The 23254-nt window shown below is 40.4% G+C and overlaps 3 protein-coding genes across 3 annotated transcripts; all 3 read left to right on the top strand.

Moving 5' to 3' along the window:
- The first annotated feature begins 3516 nt into the window (after positions 1-3516).
- Positions 3517-4443, top strand: LOC139641855 (olfactory receptor 6B1-like). Its single transcript, XM_071516471.1, has one exon. The coding sequence runs from the start codon at positions 3517-3519 to the stop codon at positions 4441-4443; it is 927 nt and encodes a 308-aa protein (XP_071372572.1).
- A 3136-nt stretch (positions 4444-7579) lies between these two features.
- On the top strand, positions 7580-8518 carry LOC139641858 (olfactory receptor 13C4-like). Its single transcript, XM_071516474.1, has one exon. It carries the CDS (start codon positions 7592-7594, stop codon positions 8516-8518), a length of 927 nt encoding a protein of 308 aa, XP_071372575.1. The 5' UTR covers positions 7580-7591.
- Positions 8519-17966: 9448 nt separating this feature from the next.
- LOC139641861 (olfactory receptor 13C4-like) lies at positions 17967-18905 on the top strand. The gene has a single exon (XM_071516476.1). It carries the CDS (start codon positions 17979-17981, stop codon positions 18903-18905), a length of 927 nt encoding a protein of 308 aa, XP_071372577.1. The 5' UTR covers positions 17967-17978.
- The last annotated feature ends 4349 nt before the right edge of the window (positions 18906-23254 follow it).

The raw sequence follows: 23254 nt of genomic DNA, 5'->3' as shown, positions 1-23254 counted from the left end.
AGAATGAGAATAATACAATTTGCCTACAGAAATCACAGAGAGAACTGCAAAACAGTTCTAAGAACAAGCACCGATTCTATACAGGCACATGGCCCGTTCAATTCAACGCGCTGCATTAAAGCATTGCGACACAGTTATCGGTTAAATTATAATTTCACTAATGTTACTTAAATTCCACAAGGTAATAACGTTACCGTTAAAGTCTGTAGTGCAGCAGAAGACGTGTTATCAGGTTACTGTTTATACCGTTACTAACACAGGAGAGTAAATTGTGGAATTTTAAGTTTCACTTTTGTCTGCACAGCGGGGCTCTGGCAGATTGAGAGCGGGGCAAGTTGTCACATTGGTCAAAGTCAAAACACTATAACATAAAAACAATTTGTAGCCTATACATGACAGTAAATTATATTTCTTCTCATTTCAGGAATCAAAATAATTATACGTTGTTACATAAAAGCAAGGGTCAGCTATAACCTGATAATAATTTTGAATGTTTTAGTGAAGCTATCTGCTCAGGGTGTTTTAACACTTCTGTTTCATTCTGCCTGCTGTCTTGAGCCTTTCCAAAGGTCAGTGAAATCGAATTGCAATGTTTCAGATCAAAAGATCGCCTTCTGTCACTGAGTACATACTGTACATCCATTTGTATTTTACTTAAATTCCTAAATAATGCTTTCTTTCTTTTTGAATTTTAGCAGAGAAATGGTGTAAATGTTGAGCCATCACTCTGATTACATGGTCTTGAAAATGGACTCGCATTGGTCTGGTATCGGTCTTGACTCGGTCTCGCCCCCCTTCGGTCTTGGTCTTGACTCGATCTCGCCCCCCTCAAAGTCTTGGTCTTGACTCAGACTTGATACGCTCTGGTCTTGGTCTTGGTCTCGGATTAGGTGGTCTTGACTACAACACTAGATGACTGTGTCACTTGGAGCCGGTTCCAGACAGTGTCAGCAGAGCTTTCCTATGCACAAAATGATAAGACATGCTTTTCCTAGGTCTTAAATTCCGTGCGCAATTGACAGATGATAACGGCCACTGCCTCTTGATGAATCACGTCCACTGCCAATTTCCATAAATTCCTCCCTTTATTTTGCGCCTCAGCCTTGGAACACCCACAAATGAATATGCAATTAGACCAAACCACAAAAAACAGCGCACACAGATCAACCCATGACTTCAGGCGCAAATGCCCTGTGCGCTGTCTTAGTAGGTCCGAAAACACGGTTGGTGACCTCATGTTGTGCTAGAAGGCGTAAATACAAATTTTAATTGCCTTTCTCTCCCTGACTCATATTCCATTGGTTTAGACTTTATGATCCCTCACTGCTACATGCTGTTTCAACAGGAAATTCATAACATCCAGGAAGTAAAGATGCCATTTCATGGAGTTTTTAACTGTCATTAGGCCTCTTGCATACTTTTATGAAGGTTTTGAAGGTCCAGAAAGTTTTTTCATACCCCCCGAATCCCAGTCCAAGTCTGAGGTAGAAACACATTGAAAGGACCTGAACGACACATCACTCTTGATCAGTGTTGGGGAAAGTTACTTTTCAAACTAACTAGCTATTTTACTTCGTTACTTGACCCAAATAGAAACTAGTTACATTACTAAGTCAATCTTTATTAAAAGTAACTCATTAGAGTACTTTCACGTTACCCACTTAAAATGATGCCTTTAAAATACGTCTTCTGCTGATGTCATCATTTTTATTGTAAAGAAATCATCACTAAGTAACAATCTACTGTAGTCTAAAGAAAACGTCAAGGTAGCTTTCATTTACCTGGTTCCACAGTAAGCTAGTCAGATCGCAGAGGATCCTGAGAGATCCAGTCTGGACTATATACAGAATATACAGCAGACAGCACTCACAAGCACTTTCAATTCAAATCTTAGGTTTGATAGTGAAAGCTAAACTTACAGTTAACAATAATGTTCTTACCCTTTTCTTCCATCAGTTCAAAGTAATGCAAATATTTCAAAGTTCTGCAGTTTATTGTTGTGTTTGTTCTGAAAGCAAGTCGTAACCTATAAGCCTCCACCACACACCGCCAGCCTGCTGTATAGTCTGCTTTAATAACATCATGTCTGTTTTTAATAACATCATGAGCGCAATACTTTCATTTTTACTTCAATTTATAGGCCTAGTTTAATTTGCACTAAACCTTTAACCATTTGAAAGAAAAATAAAAGTAGCGAAATGTAAGTTTGAAAAAGTAACACATTACTACGTGTTACCCCCCACACTGCTCTTGATATCTGAAACCTGATGTTAGAGGAGTTCAACCCAGCCCACCTCTTTGTGTTGTGTGTTCCAGGACCAGTATAAAGTTCAGCAGCTGCTTCTGTCTGGTTCAGTAGGGGTGAGGAGGCTACAGCAGTCTGGAGGCCATCATTGCACTGGGATATCTCTGGTGTTGGCTCATATGTGCTAAACATGAACTTTCTGTGCAGATTTCATTCATGTCTATGCATGCTTAATTTTGGCTTTCAGTTTTAATTGCTTGCTATCTACAGTGATGTGGTCTGGACTCTCCAGTACAGCAAACTTCAAGGAAATCCTCCACTTAAAGCAGTATGGAGGAAGGGCCTCTCTCAGACATTATGTACACAGTCTGACTTGTAGATCATGTGGAATGCTTGGTGGCCACATGCCACACGATGCCACATCGTTAACTCACTAGCCACTAACTTGGCTGATCACAGTATAAAATTAATTAACATCTAATGTCCTGACATTCTGTCACTGGTGACGAGGACAATACACTTTTCTAGTAAAGACGGGCTGAGAGGAATGACAGGTATACTGAAACAGACTTTAACAGTTTGAGTCATGAAGGTTTTAATGTAATTATTGAAAAAATGTAATAGAAACTTGAAATTAACATTTTACTGCATCATAATATAGTAGGCAAATATGAATTGGTACATTGTCCTTGAACATATTCCATTTAGCGTTGTTATTATGAATGAAGTTGTGAAGTTGTGTGTTGTCATTGCTTTTGCTATTGTAGATGATACTCTGTAAACATGGCTCTTGTGTTTCTGAGAGCAGCATATGGCTCTAACACTGTGGCTCTGAACCAGTGTTGCGAGGTGCACACTAGTGCTATGGAGAGAAATCTGTCCTGACTTGATTTAGCTCAAATGTTGAGAAAATCAACTTACAAATTATTAAATTTCCATCATTTAAGTTCAAATATATTTATATATATATTTATAATGTAATTTTGGTTTGTCTTTCTACTTTCCATTTTTTCTTGAAGCAGGTTAATCCAAAGTTATTTTAGTCTTTCTTCAAATTTTGTTTGGCCAAAGTGTGCTTTGGCACCAAAACGGTTGGAAACAAAAGAAACAAACTTTGTCTACTAGTGACAGAGGGAGAAATTGAAATGTGGTTGGTATATTGGGTTCTGGCACTCTCACACATAGAGATCATAGATACAATTTATATTGATCTAGTTTTTCTGCTAGCCTCATTGTTTCACAGTGTGACACCCATACCTCATGCAGGAGCAATGGAGAACTCAACTGAGATTGTGTCATTTGTGCTGGCTGCTTATGGTAAAATTGGACAGTTAAAGTACCTATATTTCAGCATAATGATCTTATGGTACCTCTCAATATTTGCGGCCAACATAGTTCTTATTGTAGTTATATATGTGGACAGAAGGTTGCATGAGCCCATGTATATATTCCTCTGTAATTTGTTTATTAATGAAATATATGGCAGCACATCACTGTACCCTCTTCTACTGTCACAGATGTTTTCAGATACCCATGAAGTGAGTCTTACATACTGTTTTCTGCAGATATTTTGTATCTACACATCTGCTTGTGTTGAGTTTTGCAGTTTAGCAGCCATGGCATATGACAGATATATCTCTATCTGTTATCCTTTACACTACCATGTTATTATGAACACAGGAAGAGTGTGCACGATCATTCTGCTTATATGGGTGTATTCATTTGTTAATATTGTATTCTCATTTTCACTCATCATCCATTTAAAATTTTGTGGGAATATTATTGACAAAGTGTTTTGTGACCACCATTTAGTGAGTAACCTTGCGTGTTCAGTTTCAGTACTTAACAATATATCTGATCTATTTTACGCCTTTTTAGGTATTGTTGTCCCATGTAGTCTCATTTCCTTCTCTTATATCAAGATTTTGGCTGTTTGTCTGAAAACCTCTAAAGAGACCAAGCAGAAGGCTATCAGCACCTGCACACCTCAGATTGTCTCTGTGTCAAACTTGATTGTTGGTTGCGTTTTTCACCTGGTTGATTCTAGATTTGATGCGGCCCATACACCAGATAAAGTGCGCATTATTTTATCCGTGTATCTCCTCATTTGCCAACCAATTGTCACTCCTTGTATGTATGGGCTTAATCTACCAAAGATCAAAGAAGCATGTAAAAGATTTCTGTTATATAGAAAATAAATATTTTGTTTCATGTTGTAAGACAAGTCATATGAAGTAAAGTTTGTTTCAGGTGGGTTCAAAAATCTGAAATCAGAGAAGATGAAACAAGCTAGAGGAAGAACTTGCACACTGATAAAAAAGGAAGAAATTCAAAAGAGCCCAGTAGATGCAAAAAACAAGTGACATTTGCATAATGTGCAAAAATTACAAAATGTGCAAAAACTTTTTTTTTTTAAATCAGCTGCCCTCTTTTGGATTTCTTCCCTATTTATCATTGGGCGAGTTCTTTCTGGATTATTTTTGTTGAAGAGCCTGTTTTGTTCATTCAGACATATCATTACATGATAGTGTAAGTAATTTTAGCTAAGGCACATAATTGCACACCATGATCACATTTACCTGCACAATTTAGAACAATGGTGGTGGAGGTATTTTTAGCTGTGGGACTTACTGATAATAAAGATCTCAGTGTGCCTCCATCCCTTATTTCAGGGAAATAGGGATCTATAACCCTGTCACTCTCTTCAGGACATAGTCGGCCCGCAGCATAAGTATTCCATGCCATAATTAAAGGCCACAACCGCTAAGAAGGGCCGCATAATGGAATACCATTATTGTTAATGGTAGGAGTAATTTGGTGGTTATGTTTGGAATGTTTTGGAGCCACAAACACTATCTTGTTTAGGGCCACCACAAACTGGAGCTGGCCCTAGCAGCTCTGCTTCAAGAGGTACAACATATGCAACTGTGCGGCATACTGTGACACACCAGAGGGCAGCAGAGGAAACTGTTCCCACCTTTGTAACCCCACAGAGAGATTTGGACAGATTTGTTACAGAGCACACCTGCTTCACCGTTATTACTTTATTACTTTAAGCAAGTGCACTGTCACTACCTGATCTGAGTCATGCATGCGCGCTGTCGCTGCCTGATCTAAGTCAACCATAGATGTGAGTCGCGCATGCGCGAGCGTAAATGGTTTACGGCACAGACCTCCCTCTAAATTTCGGCCATTAGCTCTGTCACTACCACAGATTAATGTGTGTTCAATTGGAAAGACAAATGTAATCGTCTCACACTTGGATAGCATTAAGGTTGATGCGGACTCACTAGCCAGCTATAGCTTTTATGTTGCCATGGCCATTTTATATTAATCGCTAATGTTACCGAGTTGGCTAGTTAACTGATGTAGCAAACAAACCCATCATGTTTCAAAGTGGTGATAAATATAATTCCATAACTAACAAAATAACGGTGTCTGTCTTCACATGCACTTGTACTGTGGTCTACTAAAATAGCCTAAATTGGCTGTGGTAAAATATCATAAAATGGTGCATGCGCAACTCAAATTTACGGTTGACTTAGATCGGGCAGCGACAGCGCGCATGCCTGACTCAGATCAGGTAGTGACTCAGATCGGGTAGTGGCACTTTTTGTAGGTGCTTGGGGGTTGGCATTGTTGGAGTGGCATAGAGCAACAGTGAATATACAAATGTTTGCATGTCCAAACTCACTGCCAGCTAACCGTTCATTTGGCTTAATCCTGTGTGTACATCCTGAAAGACACAGACCAGCCCACATACTCTACCAGCACTGACAAACACTCTGAGTCCAGCTCTTATTGAGGTGCTCCATCCTGAGCACCAAATAATGAACAAGAAGTGGCCCTATGTCCTGTAGAACGGGTACAGATATTACCGGGCAGCACAATCCCCATTGCAGAGTACATTAAACACACATACATTAAAAACGATTGCTTAATGAGATGGTTCACTGGTATAATAATAATAATAGTTAATGGCTAGTGGTTAGTGAGGTCATCCATCAACCAGACGGGCTGTGGTTCAATCCCCAGCACCAGCCAACTGGTCCTTGAGCAAGAAACTGAACCTTTACCAGCTGTAGGGGTGCCACACTAGCTGGCTGACCCTGTGCCACAGCAGAGGGAGGAAAGAGAAAGAGAATTCCACGCAAAGTACAGGAGGGTGACGAAGGGGATGACAACAATATTCAGGCGGGGATGGGAGGCCTACATTAGGAAGGGGTAGTTCAGAATTTTTTTCTCATAATCTCATTGATTTTGAAATTTAAAAAATATTTTCAGGTGTGAACATTGAACAAAATAAACAAAATGATTTCAAGTGATCATGGGATCGTAGTGGATAAGTGGATACATTTGCCTCCATCTCTGGTGACCCAGATTCATCTCCAACTAGAAAATGTGATCGGTAGAGCACAGACTTCCAACAGATCTGACAACCACCTTTTGTTGATTTGCCACGCCCCCTTTTGGCCAATCGACATGAAAAGTTCATAATTTCTGACTTGGCCTATAACCAACCTTGCTATCAAGTTTTATGCAAATCCGTGCCCAACTTTTTGAGATATCCTGCTAATGGACTGACAGACAGACAGACACACAGACGAAGGCGAAAACATTACCTCCTTGGCGGAGGTAATGTTTTCTCATTTAACCATGACCAAAACCTTAACCAAATTGTTTTAGTTGCCCAACTTTAACCCTAATCTCAACCAAATTCTTTTAGTTGCCCAACCTTAAACCTAACCTCAACCAAAGTATTTTTACTAACCTAATCTGTAAAGTAATCTTTTCACACAACGAACACTTGAAATTGGCTTATCCAATTTGTGCTATTGTCACATGATCCTTTTGTGGTGGAGGCACGTAATCTAGACATAAAGCAGTACTTCCTTTACTAATGGACTGTAGTGATGCAACACTACAGAACTTCTTGTGTCATGTGTTAGTGTTTACTGCCAGATCAGAATAAAAGTCCAGTTGCTCCTTCGCTCTGGCTCAGTAGAAGGGAAGGCTATCGTAGTCTGTGAGAGGGACTGTCCGTATTCTTGTTCTGAGGCTAATGTACATCACACAAGTTCAAAGAGAAAGAATTTAACGCAGTGTGAATGTTTATTATTTGGTAATAGTTTATGAGAGCATGAATCCTGATGGAAATTCTATTGATATGTGTGTAATAGGCTGACTACACCAGGGAGGCCTGTAGTAACAGGTTCAGAGGAATAACACAATGTTAGGATATCAGATTCTGGCATTTTCACCCATAGGCAGAGATTACAATTATATGGAGTTGATTTTTGCACCACCCTCACTTCATCAGTGACAGTCATTTCTAACGTTAGAACAATGGAGAACTCAACACAGATTGTATCATTTGTGCTGACTGCTTATGGCAATATTGGACGTTTGAAGTATCTATATTTCACCATAATATTCTTATGGTACCTCTTGATTTTTGTAGCCAACGCAGTTCTTATTGTGGTCATATATATGGACAGGAGGTTGCATGAGCCCATGTACCTGTTCCTCTGTAGTTTGTTTGTTAATGAAATATATGGCAGCACATCACTGTATCCTTGTCTACTATCACAGATGTTTTCAGATACCCATGAAGTGAGTCTTACAAACTGCTTACTGCAGATATTTTGTCTCCAGACATCTGCTTCAATTGAATACTGTAATTTGGCAGCCATGGCTTATGACAGATATGTTTCTATATGTTACCCTTTACACTACAATGTCATTATGACCACTGGAAGAGTCTGTGCAATCATTCTGCTAGTGTGGATATATTCATTTGTTAAGTCTACATTTGTATTATCTTTCAATTTTCATTTTACACTTTGTGGGAACGTTATTGACAAAGTGTTTTGTGACCTCCAGTTGGTGAGCAAACTTGCATGCTCAGTCTCAACACTTAACAGCTTGTTAGACTTAGTGTTTGGCATTGTAACCATTGGTCTGCCATTGATCCCCATTTCATTTTCTTACCTCAAAATCTTGATTGTTTGCTTCCAAACTTCCAAACAGACCAAGCAGAAAGCCATCAGTACATGCACTCCACAGATTATCTCTCTGTTGAACTTGTCTTGTGGCTGTTTCTTTGAAATGTTTCAAAGCAGATTTAATGTGGCTTACATACCAAATACACTGCGTATCATTTTATCTGTGTATCTTATTATATGTCAACCAGTTTTAAGTCCCATCATGTATGGCCTGAATCTGTCAAAAATTAGAAATGCCTGTAAAGGATTTCTGCTTCATAGAAAATGATTTTATTGTATCTTTAAATCTGTAAAAACAGAAAAAAAATGAATGCATCTATACGTTTTCGTAAAAAGTTCAGCATAGAGTGGAAGTGTGTCAGCTTGAGCATTCATAAGAATTCACAAGTATATGTACTGACTGCATATAAACAAGTGAGAAAAGTGTTGATAAACTTAACATTAAAGGGGAGCTTATGTCTCTTTTCTGAAATATGATTCCCTGTGTAGTTTCTCATGTTATCACCACATTGTGACACCTTTCAGTAATTACACTGTATTCTATTGCAATATTGATTGAGTTTTGAGTTAAAAGCAACAAATACAGTACAAGCTAGTTGATTGGTTGATGTGCCCTGGGAGTTTGTAGCTGAAATACCAGGGTTTTAGGAGCAAGCATTTAGGTAGCTTGTATACTAAGAATACTTGCCAGGCACAACATGTGATAATGGACTGATAAATCTTGATGATTGTGATTTTATGGTTTTGCATGACTGGAATATGCATTTAAAGCATCTTAACTTATTAAACAAATTGCTTGCTTTTATGGTAGTTAGCATACCTATTAGTATATTATAGCATAGGATCAGTACAATAGGAAGTTTAATGATACATTTTATTTCATGTAGATGAATGGTTTCATGTGACCAGAGATATGACTGCTGTTTGTACTTAAGAATTAAACATTTGGATATGATATTTTTCTCTGAAAAGTTGCCTCATTCATAGTCAAATGTGTTCATAGTCAAAAGCACATCGAGAATATGGCCCAATAGAAAACTTTTTAGAGCAAATGTAACATCAAAATATTGATATTCAGATAGGCAAGGCAAGGTAGCTTTATTTGTATAGCACATTTCATACACTGGGGCAATTCAAAGTGCTTTACAGAGTGATAAAAATACAGTAAAGGTAAAAGATTTACAATTAAAAAGTGCAAAAGTACAGACAAGAGATGTGGAACCCCGCAGGTCATGGCCATCTGCTCAGACGCACAGTTTCCAATGGAGACAAAGTACTTTCTGTCATGAAGATATGACTTGAACCACTTAAGGACAGTTCCAGAGAGTCCCACCCAGTTTTCTAATCTTTGTAATAGAACTGTATGGTCCACAGTGTCAAAGGCAGCACTAAGATCCAACAGTACTAAAACAGAGACTTTGCCTGAGTCATTGTTCAGGCGAATGTCACTTAGTACCTTTATGAGTGCAGTCTCAGTGCTGTGATGGGGCCGAAATCCTGATTGAAAGTTATCGAAGCAATTGTTCAGCATTAAAAAGTTACTAAGTTGTTGGTGAACAACTTTTTCAATAACTTTACCTAAAAACGGTAAGTTTGATATCGGTCGATAGTTATCCATTACAGTAGCATCAAGACTGCTCTTCTTTAGGCTAGTTAGGCTTAATGACTGCAGTTTTCAAAGCCTTTGGAAAAATGCCAGATTGGAGAGAATTGTTAACTACAAGTATGCTTACTTCTTTTGCCAGGCTGCTCAAAACTGTTTTATGGAAGCTAGTGGGTAAAACTGATTTGAGATTGGACACAGCTTCTTTGAGTGTTTTGTCGTCAATGGGATTAAATTGTGTCATTCCTACCAAGTTACTTCTGGGAGACTGCAGTGATGATGCTTTTTTGTTTGTCATTGAGGAGTTAATAGCATGTCTGATGCCTTGAATCTTGTCATTAAAAAAGGATGCAAACTCGCTACATTTGCTGGTAGAAATTAGTTCTGGGGATATTGGAACTGGAGGGTTAGTTAACCCGTCAACGGCAGCAAATAAGATGCGTGAATTGTTACTGTTCTTGTTGATGATCTCAGCGAAAAATGATTGCCAAGCGCTTTTCAAGTTCAGACTGTAAATATGTAATTTTTCTTTATAGATTTCAAAGTGAATCTGGAGGTTTGATTTACGCCATTTTCGCTCTGCTTTCCGGCACTCCCTTTTCTGTGCCCTTACAGAATGAGTGTTTCTCCATGGTGCCTTTTGATTATTAGCGATCATTTTAACCTTAGCAGGAGCAATGGCATCAATTACATTTTAAATTTTAGAATTGAAGGTATTCAGTAGATCATCAACATGATTTGAAGCTGGGGCAGTTTCAGATTTGATGGCTTCCATAAAAAGTGTTCTGGTATTCTCATTAATGTACATTTTTTTAACAGTTTCAGATCTAATGTTGATTTTTGGTGTAATAGACAGATCAAAGAATACACAGAAATGATCTGATAGAGCAACATCAAGCACAGTGACATTTGAAATGTTAACACCCTTAGTAATAACCAGATCTAGAGTGCGTCCTCTAGTATGGGTCGGCCCTTTCACATGTTGAGACAGATCAAACGTGTCAAGTATGGCTGAAAGTTCTTTGTCATTTTTGTCATTTTTGACATTATCTATGTGTACATTAAAATCACCCGTAATGACTACACAGTCAAATTCAGTGCAGATAATTGAAAGCATCTCAGTAAAATCATCAAGGAAATGTGGGGAGTATTTTGGTGGCCTGTATATAACTAAATATAGAATACATGGAGAGAATTTCATTTCCAATTTAAACGACACATATTCAAAGGATGAGAATTCTCCAAATGATAACTTCTTACAAAGGAACCTATCCCTAAAAAAGGCACAAACACCCCCTCCTTTTTTGTTCTGTCGTGCTTCAAACTCAAATATGAAATTTGGTGGGGTGGATTCAATAAGGATAGCATTCCCATTCTTGGTGTCCAGCCAGATCTCTGTTAAAAACATAAAATCAAGCTTGTAAGAGGTTATAAAATCATTGATTAAAAGTGACTTGTTACACAGGGACCTAATATTAAATAGGGCTAATTTTAGGTTTGTTAGAGCAGGGCCTGAGATACTTGGCTTACAGGGAATGTGAATCAAATTTGTAGGATTGGAAGATTTTACTGTGACCCGCTTATGTAATCTATGTCTTAACACTGTGGCTATTGTATTTGGGAAGGTTGTTCTCTCTCAGGACCTCGGCTTGCTATCAGATCATTTATGTATAACAGTTCTTGAACAGCAGAGGCCCAGGGTGTCCTAGTTGCTGCCGGCACTGATAGCGGTGCGCCGGGGGGGCGTTGGGGGGGGACAGGTGCGCCGGGGGGGCGTTGGTGGGCGGCGTATAGGTGATGGCAATACCTGTGACCTGGCCAAGCTGGGGGTGAGTGGGATCATTTTGATCCCAGACTTCACCAAGTCCTCCATCTGGCTTGTGAACCTAAGAGGAGAGACAGGGGAGGGAGTGGATGCTGGAGAGTCAATTTGACTGAGCTTCAGCGTGGCAGCTTTAACTAACTCCTTGATTGGTGAGTGTGGTGGACGGGGGGAGGGGGGGCGTTGGATCCCTGATTGGGACAGAGACCTCCTCTGAATGCCTTGGGTGATGTGGAGCAGAGGGTCAGGTGAGGGGGGAGAGATACAGGCTGTCTGCCTGTGTGTGCAGTCCTTGTCCTTCGTGTTTATCTGTGCATTCTTGTTTTGGTGTGGCATCCCAAGACCATGAAGTAGATTGGTGCCGAGTAATCTGGAACCAGTGCTGCTCGGATGAATCCCATCAGGCATAAAGCGGTCTTTACAGTTCCAAAAGATATTGAAATTGTCAATAAACTTTATCCCATGGGTGAGGCATGCCGATGTCAGCCATGTATTCAGGGCAAGGAGTCTGCTGAAGGATTTGATTCCTTTCCTCAAGGTTGGAATGGGGCCTGAAATGAATACATGTTGTGATTGACAGTCACTCAGCTTCTCCAGTAGCAGGCAAAAGTCTTTTTTCAGGATCTCAGAGCCAGTTTTTCCTCGCAGAATGTCAAAAGATCCAGTGTGAATAATAATCCTCATGTTACTTGGATGTGTAGAGAGGATGACTGGCAACAGCCCTGTTGGCTCTCTGACAGATGTGTCATCCATAGTTAGATTTTCAGTCTTTGCCATTCTTACATGCTTGGTTATAGAGTCCCCAATCAGAATAGTGTCTGACTTATCAGCTGAGGAATTAGCAATATTTCTTCTGGCCCTCGGCTTATCAGCTGTGGAATTAGCAACATTTCTTCTGGCCCTCAGCCTAGCATGTTGATTAGCAGGCCGCATTTTCTGCCTGGAGGTAGCCGGCGGTGTTGAGTGCCTGGGGGTAGCACTGTTAGCACTGGGACCAGTGCTGGCATTAGCATTAGCATTACCTCTGCGGCTAGTACTGGGCTGCATCATGGAAGTGCCGTCATTAGCATTAGCAGTCACTGGATCCGGCTCACTGAGTATTTTGTACCTGTTCTCCAGTTGCAGTCCTGGCCGGGGAGTGTATCGGGGAGAGTACTCTTGTTTTTGTTGTTGTTTCCTCCGCTGCCCCTACAGCGGACAACGTCCGACCACAGCTCACCAGGAGTAGAGACTTTTGGTCCAGCACCCTTGCTGTGCCAATAGCCCATATCTGTGGCGAGTAGCAGTGGGGATGTCTCCGGGGCCAGTCCACCTTGCGGCTCGGAGATGGTGTCTGTAGTGAGTGGCGGAGGGGATGCCTCCACGGCTGGTCCATTTGCAGTTGGGTCAACCCAGGGGAGAGTGTCAGCTAGGTCCGTAGTATGGGTCGTATTGTTGGAGTCTGTACTTTTACCAGATGTTTTTACATGAGGAATGCGGGCTGAAGACTCAAACAGCGTGTCAATGAGCTGCTCATCCTGGCTGATTTGGTAAAGTGTAAGAATCCTTCCTTCCAGTTCAGTAATTTGCTGTGATAACCGAAGGCAGCCAGCACAGTCAGAGAAGGAGGATGAGTCACTGACTTTAACCATCGACATTTTCCCACAGTAACAATAAAAAATAAATAAATAAAAGATAAAAAAGAACAGCAACAGAAAAAAAATACTTAAAAATAGTTGGTCAGCGGTGAAAAACAGGAAAATATGGCTGAAAATAGATAAGCCGGCAAGGAGCAAAGCAGAGAGCGTCTAGTAGAGGCAAGCATCAGTAGTGGAGATAGCTGAATTAAGGTGTCACATATGCCTCCACTAGGTGGTGGTCTTTTACAAGCTGTCGCTGTCTTTTTAAGTAGGTCAGACGTTTTGACTTTTGTGATTATTCTATCCATTCAAGTTCTGTGGTTGCTTCCTTTTACAATCCAGTTTCGGCTTTGCAGAACATAACAGGTGCTGAAAATAACCCGTTATAAAGGAAATTGTAAGAACCTAGTAAAACCATAGGAACAAACAATGTTTCTTTTTACAGTCCATTCTCAGTTCATTTTCTGAGTAAATTGGAATGTTGGTACGACTTTAACATACGGTGCTGAAAGAACAGGGTAGCTGCCGGATATTGCAAGAAAAATGCGAGTACCATCAATAGAACTTGCAGAAGTTACCTGGTGGTTAGTGCACATTAGTCGGAGTTAGACAGTAGTTACAGTTACGTCTCCCAGGAGGTATCATTCCGTTTCTTTTATTATTATCAGTACCGACCTTATAATTATCAACTGCTAACCTCCACAGAGGTTAGCCTTCTTAGCATAAGTATTCCATGCCATAATTAAAGGCCACTACCGCTAAGAAGGTGCCGCATAATGGAATACCATTATTGTTAATGGTAGGAGTAATTTGGTGGTTATGTTTGGAGTGTTTTGGAGCCACAAACACTATCTTGTTTAGGGCCACCACAAGCTGGAGCTGGCCCTAGCAGCTCTGCTTCAAGAGGTACAACATATGCAACTGTGCGGCACACTGTGACACACCAGAGAGGGCAGCAGAGGAAACTGTTCCCACCTTTGTAACCCCACAGATAGATTTGGACAGATTTGTTACAGAGCACACCTGCTTCACTGTTATTACTTTATTACTTTAAGCAAGTGCACCAGCACTTTTTAGGTGTTTGGGGGTTGGCATTGTTAGAGTGGCATAGAGCAACAGTAAATATACAAATGCTCGCATGTTCAAACTCACTGCCAGCTAACCGTTCAAAGGGCTTAATCCTGTGTGTACATCCTGTAGTAACTGCACCCACACCGTCATTGTCATGACACATCTGGAAGGGCCTTGCATCCTGTGTGAGCCTCTTCCCTGATAACGGATCAGGAAAGTGGTTGGATCGTAAAGGAGGCCACTGACCTCTTGGTAAATCACTCCATTTTCACTCTTCAGAGCTGGTATCAAGGACCAGACCTGGTAAAAAAACCATAAAACTCCAACACTAAGCCCTGTCTTTGGTAATCCCCAAAGAGACAGAGAGTCTGAGATGACACCCATTGGAATGTTGCCAAAATTAGAAGAAATCTTTGATACAGACTCATGAAACCTTAGATATCACATTGTGGTGGACTCTAATGTATATGTCTAATTTTATGTGTAACTGGGATGTTTTATATAATAGTTACTTGCATTATTCAATTTCTTTATCTTTACATGGGGCTTAGATAGCCATGTTTGATATTAAAGTGTTCAGGAATTTGTGCTGAGTTTAATAATGTTAATGTTACGACAGTCAATTATATTGGATAGATCTGGGAACCATAAGTAGGGTTTCATGCATATGTAATGAGCCGTAACACTAGACACGCCAGCCCACGCACACACCCCTCAACTGATCACAACAAAACCAAACACACACATTTCCAATGCGGATTTCATGCACTTTACGTGGTCGCGACACGTGTGCTAACGGAGTCTGACAACAACTTTGTTCCAAAGTTTGTCTCCAAAGACAGACTCAACTGCATCATCGTCACAAGCCAAGTAGAAAGCTTGTGTCATCGGAAACAGTGAAGAGAGCCTTGCTGCCTTGCCTATCTGCCTGACAAATACACACACACACACCAGCACGTGTGTCTGTGTGTCCTGCCTGCTGCAACCTCACTATCAGCTATCCTGCTGAGTTTAACTCTGAAGAATCATCAGAACCTCCAGAGTGGGTCGGCGTTAGCCTTGAGAGACCCACAGCCCTGTCCAGCAGCCTGCGTGCTCCAGCCTGCGTGCTTCACTCTGTTGCCTGCTGAGATCAACTGAACAGACGTGGGATCTTCATCCTCCAGCACCTCGTCGAGCCGAGACTCCTCACAGCCTCCCGGCCTCAGAGTGCTTCATCTCCCTCCGGACCTTTGCTGGTGTCGTATGTACTGATCATTGTCCGCTGGGCATCATATCATACATCACACATAGCTATTCCATTACATTCACACTTCACACACATATCACACACTTTATTACGGCTCCCTATAGTTATAGTAACCATTCAGTTATTCAGGGATTCATTTAAGTCAGTTTTCCAGGTAGTTATACTGTCGCCGCTTTATTGGTTATTTGGTTTCTGACTCATGTCTTCCACTGCTCATCTTCCATGATTGTGTCTGCTGAAATGTTGGTTTAATTATCAGTATTGCATATTCACATGATCATCTATTCCTATTGCCATTGATTCATCACAATTATATACTACTTATATATAATATAAGTATATACTGTACTATATTCACTTGTATTTACCTGATTATTGAGTGTGCTTTAGTTTAGTAATAAATATATTATTTTGCATAAAGTCACCTCCTGTGCTCATTGTGTGGGTTTAAATTCAAACATGCCGAGAATTCACTCCTTCAGATGAGACCTGTTGATGCTGTCTGTTATCTGGTGCCCCGTTCTTAATTCTCATTGAAGCTAACTCTAAATTATATTGATATCAGACACCATTAATACCTATCACCACTACACATCCTGAAAGACACAGACCAGCCCACATACTCCACCAGCACTGACAAACACTCTGAGTCCAGCTCTTATTGTGGTGCTCCGTCCTGAGCACCAAATATGAACAAGAAGTGGCCCTATGTCCTGTAGAATGGGTACAGATATTACCGGGCAGCACAATCCCCATTGCAGAGTACATTAAACACTACATTAAAAACGATCGCTTAATGAGATGGTTCAATGGTGTAATAATAATAATAATAGTTAATGGCTAGTGGTTAGTGAGGTCATCCATCAACCAGACGGGCTATGGTTCAATCCCCTGCACCAGCCAACTGGCCCTTGAGCAAGAAACTGAACCTTTACCAGCTGTAGGGGTGCCACACTAGCTGGCTGACCCTGTGCCACAGCAGAGGGAGGAAAGAGAAAGAGAATTCCACGCAAAGTGTATCAAAATCAAAAGAAGTGTGCGTGCATTATCTATGAATAAAGAGATTGCACAGGAGGGTGAAGAAGGGGATGACAACAATATTCAGGCAGGGATGGGAGGCCTACATTAGGAAGGGGTAGTTCAGAATTTTTTTCTCATAATCTCATTGATTTTGAAATTTAAAAAATATTTTCAGGTGTGAACATTGAACAAAATAAACAAAATGATTTCAAGTGATCATGGGATCGTAGTGGATAAGTGGATACATTTGCCTCCATCTCTGGTGACCCAGATTCATCTCCAACTAGAAAATGTGATCGGTAGAGCACAGACTTCCAACAGATCTGACAACCACCTTTTGGTGATTTTCCACGCCCCCTTTTGGCCAATCGACATGAAAAGTTAATAATTTCTGACTTGGCTTATAACCAACCTTGCTATCAAGTTTTATGCAAATCCGTGCCCAACTTTTTGAGATATCCTGCTAATGGATGGACAGACGGACGGACACACAGACAAAGGCGAAAACATTACCTCCTTGGCGGAGGTAACTATATTATAGTGTAAGTGAAGTTTTCATTTTCAGGGAACATTTTTCTCATTTAACTATGACCAAAACCTTAACCAAATTGTTTTAGTTGCCCAACTTTAACCCTAATCTCAACCAAATTCTTTTAGTTGCCCAACCTTAAACCTAACCTCAACCAAAGTATTTTTACTAACCTAATCTGTAAACTAATCTTTTCACACAACGAACGCTTGAAACTGGCATATCCAATTTGTGCTATTGTCACATGATCCTTTTGTGGTGGAGGCACGTAATCTAGACATAAAGCAGTACTTCCTTTACTAATGGACTGTAGTGATGCAACACTACAGAACCTCTTGTGTCGTGTGTTAGTGTTTACTGCCAGATCAGAATAAAAGTCCAGTTGCTCCTTCGCTCTGGCTCAGTAGAAGGGAAGGCTATCGTAGTCTGTAAGAGGGACTGTCCGTATTCTTGGTCTGAGGCTAATGTACATCACACAGAAGGAAGGAAGCCTGGCAAGCTATATGGAAGAGTGACCACATACTTTCATCGTGGGTAATGAAAAGTTCAAAGAGGAAGAGTTTAACACAGTGTGAATGTTTATTATGTGGTAATGGTTTATGAGAGCATGAATCCTGATGGAAATTCTATTGATATGTGTGTAATAGGCTGACTACACCAGGGATGCCTGTAGTAACAGGTTCAGAGGAATAACACAATGTTAGGATATCTGGCATTCTGGCATTTTCACCCATAGGCAGAGATTACAATTATATGGAGTTGATTTTTGCACCACCCTCACTTCATCAGTGACAGTCATTTCTAACGTTAGAACAATGGAGAACTCAACACAGATTGTATCATTTGTGCTGACTGCTTATGGCAACATTGGACGTTTGAAGTATCTATATTTCACCATAATATTCTTATGGTACCTCTTGATTTTTGTAACCAACGCAGCTCTTATTGTGGTCATATATATGGACAGGAGGTTGCATGAGCCCATGTACCTGTTCCTCTGTAGTTTGTTTGTTAATGAAATATATGGCAGCACATCACTGTATCCTTGTCTACTATCACAGATGTTTTCAGATACCCATGAAGTGAGTCTTACAAACTGCTTACTGCAGATATTTTGTCTCTACACATCTGCTTCAATTGAATACTGTAATTTGGCAGCCATGGCTTATGACAGATATGTTTCTATATGTTACCCTTTACACTACAATGTCATTATGACCACTGGAAGAGTCTGTGCAATCATTCTGCTAGTGTGGATATATTCATTTGTTAAGTTTACATTTAAATTATCTTTAACTTTTCATTTTACACTTTGTGGGAACGTTATTGACAAAGTGTTTTGTGACCTCCAGTTGGTGAGCAAACTTGCATGCTCAGTCTCAGCACTTAACAGCTTGTTAGACTTAGTGTTTGGCATTGTAACCATTGGTCTGCCATTGATCCCCATTTCATTTTCTTACCTCAAAATCTTGATTGTTTGCTTCCAAACTTCCAAACAGACCAAGCAGAAAGCCATCAGTACATGCACTCCACAGATTGTCTCTCTACTGAACTTGTGTTGTGGCTGTTTCTTTGATATGTTTCAAAGCAGATCTAATGTGGCTTACATACCAAATACGTTGCGTATCATTTTATCAGTGTATCTTCTGATATGTCAACCAGTTTTAAGTCCCATCATGTATGGCCTGAATCTGTCAAAAATTAGAAATGCCTGTAAAGGATTTCTGCTTCATAGAAAATGATTTTATTGTACAGATCTGTAAATCTGTAAAAACAGAAAAAAAATGAATGCATCTATACGTTTTCGTAAAAAGTTCAGCATAGAGTGGAAGTGTGTCAGCTTGAGCATTCATAAGAATTCACAAGTATATGTACTGACTGCATATAAACAAGTGAGAAAAGTGTTGATAAACTTAACATTAAAGGGGAGCTTATGTCTCTTTTCTGAAATATGATTCCCTGTGTAGTTTCTCATGTTATCACCACATTGTGACACCTTTCAGTAATTACACTGTATTCTATTGCAATATTGATTGACTTTTGAGTTAAAAGCAACAAATACAGTACAAGCTAGTTGATTGGTTGATGTGCCCTGGGAGTTTGTAGCTGAAATACCAGGGTTTTAGGAGCAAGCATTTAGATGGTTTGTATACTACAGTATAGTTTAAGTATACTTGCCAGGCACAACATGTGATAATGGACTGATAAATCTTGATGATTGTGATTTTATGGTTTTGCATGACTGGAATATGCATTTAAAGCATCTTAACTTATTAAACAAATTGCTTGCTTTTATGGTAGTTAGCATACCTATTAGTATATTATAGCATAGGATCAGTACAATAGGAAGTTTAATGATACATTTTATTTCATGTAGATGAATGGTTTCATGTGACCAGAGATATGACTGCTGTTTGTACTTAAGAATTAAACATTTGGATATGATATTTTTCTCTGAAAAGTTGCCTCATTCATAGTCAAATGTGTTCATAGTCAAAAGCACATCGAGAATATGGCCCAATAGAAAACTTTTTAGAGCAAATGTAACATCAAAATATTGATATTCAGATAGGCAAGGCAAGGTAGCTTTATTTGTATAGCACATTTCATACACTGGGGCAATTCAAAGTGCTTTACAGAGTGATAAAAATACAGTAAAGGTAAAAGATTTACAATTAAAAAGTGCAAAAGTACAGACAAGAGATGTGGAACCCCGCAGGTCATGGCCATCTGCTCGGACGCACAGTTTCCAATGGAGACAAAGTACTTTCTGTCATGAAGATATGACTTGAACCACTTAAGGACAGTTCCAGAGAGTCCCACCCAGTTTTCTAATCTTTGTAATAGAATTGTATGGTCCACAGTGTCAAAGGCAGCACTAAGATCCAACAGTACTAAAACAGAGACTTTGCCTGAGTCATTGTTCAGGCGAATGTCACTTAGTACCTTTATGAGTGCAGTCTCAGTGCTGTGATGGGGCCGAAATCCTGATTGAAAGTTATCGAAGCAATTGTTCAGCATTAAAAAGTTACTAAGTTGTTGGTGAACAACTTTTTCAATAACTTTACCTAAAAACGGTAAGTTTGATATCGGTCGATAGTTATCCATTACAGTAGCATCAAGACTGCTCTTCTTTAGGAGCGGCTTAATGACTGCAGTTTTCAAAGCCTTTGGAAAAATGCCAGATTGGAGAGAATTGTTAACTACAAGTATTACTTCTTTTGCCAGGCTGCTCAAAACTGTTTTATGGAAGCTAGTGGGTAAAACTGATTTGAGATTGGACACAGTTTCTTTGAGTGTTTTGTCGTCAATGGGATTAAATTGTGTCATTCCTACCAAGTTACTTCTGGGAGACTGCAGTGATGATGCTTTTTTGTTTGTCATTGAGGAGTTAATAGCATGTCTGATGCCTTGAATCTTGTCATTAAAAAAGGATGCAAACTCGCTACATTTGCTGGTAGAAATTAGTTCTGGGGATATTGGAACCGGAGGGTTAGTTAACCCGTCAACGGCAGCAAATAAGATGCGTGAATTGTTACTGTTCTTGTTGATGATCTCAGCGAAAAATGATTGCCAAGCGCTTTTCAAGTTCAGACTGTAAATATGTAATTTTTCTTTATAGATTTCAAAGTGAATCTGGAGGTTTGATTTACGCCATTTTCGCTCTGCTTTCCGGCACTCCCTTTTCTGTGCCCTTACAGAATGAGTGTTTCTCCATGGTGCCTTTTGATTATTAGCGATCATTTTAACCTTAGCAGGAGCAATGGCATTCAGTAGATCATCAACATGATTTGAAGCTGGGGCAGTTTCAGATTTGATGGCTTCCATAAAAAGTGTTCTGGTATTCTCATTAATGTACATTTTTTTTAACAGTTTCAGATCTAATGTTGATTTTTGGTGTAATAGACAGATCAAAGAATACACAGAAATGATCTGATAGAGCAACATCAAGCACAGTGACATTTGAAATGTTAACACCCTTAGTAATAACCAGATCTAGAGTGTGTCCTCTAGTATGGGTCGGCCCTTTCACATGTTGAGACAGATCAAACGTGTCAAGTATGGCTGAAAGTTCTTTGTCATTTTTGTCACTGACATTATCTATGTGTACATTAAAATCACCCGTAATGACTACACAGTCAAATTCAGTGCAGATAATTGAAAGCATCTCAGTAAAATCATCAAGGAAATGTGGGGAGTATTTTGGTGGCCTGTATATAACTAAATATAGAATAAATGGAGAGAATTTCATTTCCAATTTAAACGACACATATTCAAAGGATGAGAATTCTCCAAATGATAACTTCTTACAAAGGAACCTATCCCTAAAAAAGGCACAAACACCCCCTCCTTTTTTGTTCTGTCGTGCTTCAAACTCAAATATGAAATTTGGTGGGGTGGATTCAATAAGGATAGCATTCCCATTCTTGGTGTCCAGCCAGATCTCTGTTAAAAACATAAAATCAAGCTTGTAAGAGGTTATAAAATCATTGATTAAAAGTGACTTGTTACACAGGGACCTAATATTAAATAGGGCTAATTTTAGGTTTGTTAGAGCAGGGCCTGAGATACTTGGCTTACAGGGAATGTGAATCAAATTTGTAGGATTGGAAGATTTTACTGTGACCCGCTTATGTAATCTATGTCTTAACACTGTGGCTATTGTATTTGGGAAGGTTGTTCTCTCTCAGGACCTCAGCTTGCTATCAGATCATTTATGTATAACAGTTCTTGAACAGCAGAGGCCCAGGGTGTCCTAGTTGCTGCCGGCACTGATAGCGGTGCGCCGGGGGGGCATTGGGGGGGGGACAGGTGCGCCGGGGGGGCGTTGGTGGGCGGCGTATAGGTGATGGCAATACCTGTGACCTGGCCAAGCTGGGGGTGAGTGGGATCATTTTGATCCCAGACTTCACCAAGTCCTCCATCTGGCTTGTGAACCTAAGAGGAGAGACAGGGGAGGGAGTGGATGCTGGAGAGTCAATTTGACTGAGCTTCAGCGTGGCAGCTTTAACTAACTCCTTGATTGGTGAGTGTGGTGGACGGGGGGAGGGGGGGCGTTGGATCCCTGATTGGGACAGAGACCTCCTCTGAATGCCTTGGGTGATGTGGAGCAGAGGGTCAGGTGAGGGGGGAGAGATACAGGCTGTCTGCCTGTGTGTGCAGTCCTTGTCCTTCGTGTTTATCTGTGCATTCTTGTTTTGGTGTGGCATCCCAAGACCATGAAGTAGATTGGTGCCGAGTAATCTGGAACCAGTGCTGCTCGGATGAATCCCATCAGGCATAAAGCGGTCTTTACAGTTCCAAAAGATATTGAAATTGTCAATAAACTTTATCCCATGGGTGAGGCACGCCGATGTCAGCCATGTATTCAGGGCAAGGAGTCTGCTGAAGGATTTGATTCCTTTCCTCAAGGTTGGAATGGGGCCTGAAATGAATACATGTTGTGATTGACAGTCACTCAGCTTCTCCAGTAGCAGGCAAAAGTCTTTTTTCAGGATCTCAGAGCCAGTTTTTCCTCGCAGAATGTCAAAAGATCCAGTGTGAATAATAATCCTCATGTTACTTGGATGTGTAGAGAGGATGACTGGCAACAGCCCTGTTGGCTCTCTGACAGATGTGTCATCCATAGTTAGATTTTCAGTCTTTGCCATTCTTACATGCTTGGTTATAGAGTCCCCAATCAGAATAGTGTCTGATTTATCAGCTGAGGAATTAGCAATATTTCTTCTGGCCCTCGGCTTATCAGCTGTGGAATTAGCAACATTTCTTCTGGCCCTCAGCCTAGCATGTTGATTAGCAGGCCGCATTTTCCGCCTGGAGGTAGCCGGCGGTGTTGAGTGCCTGGGGGTAGCATTAGCCTACTGTTAGCACTGGGACCAGTGCTGGCATTAGCATTAGCATTAGCTCTGCGGCTAGTACTGGGCTGCATCATGGAAGTGCCGTCATTAGCATTAGCAGTCACTGGATCCGGCTCACTGAGTATTTTGTACCTGTTCTCCAGTTGCAGTCCTGGCTGGGGAGTGTATTGGGGAGAGTAATCTTGTTTTTGTTGTTGTTTCCTCCGCTGCCCCTGCAGCGGACAACGTCTGAC

This window comes from Centroberyx affinis, unplaced genomic scaffold (genome assembly GCF_046629955.1).
Source record: "Centroberyx affinis isolate AG114_WGS23_722 - 3 ecotype Tasmania unplaced genomic scaffold, CSIRO-AGI_Caff_v1 ptg000405l_1, whole genome shotgun sequence".
Lineage (NCBI taxonomy): Eukaryota > Metazoa > Chordata > Actinopteri > Beryciformes > Berycidae > Centroberyx > Centroberyx affinis.
This window is presented reverse-complemented; position numbering and strand designations above follow the sequence as displayed.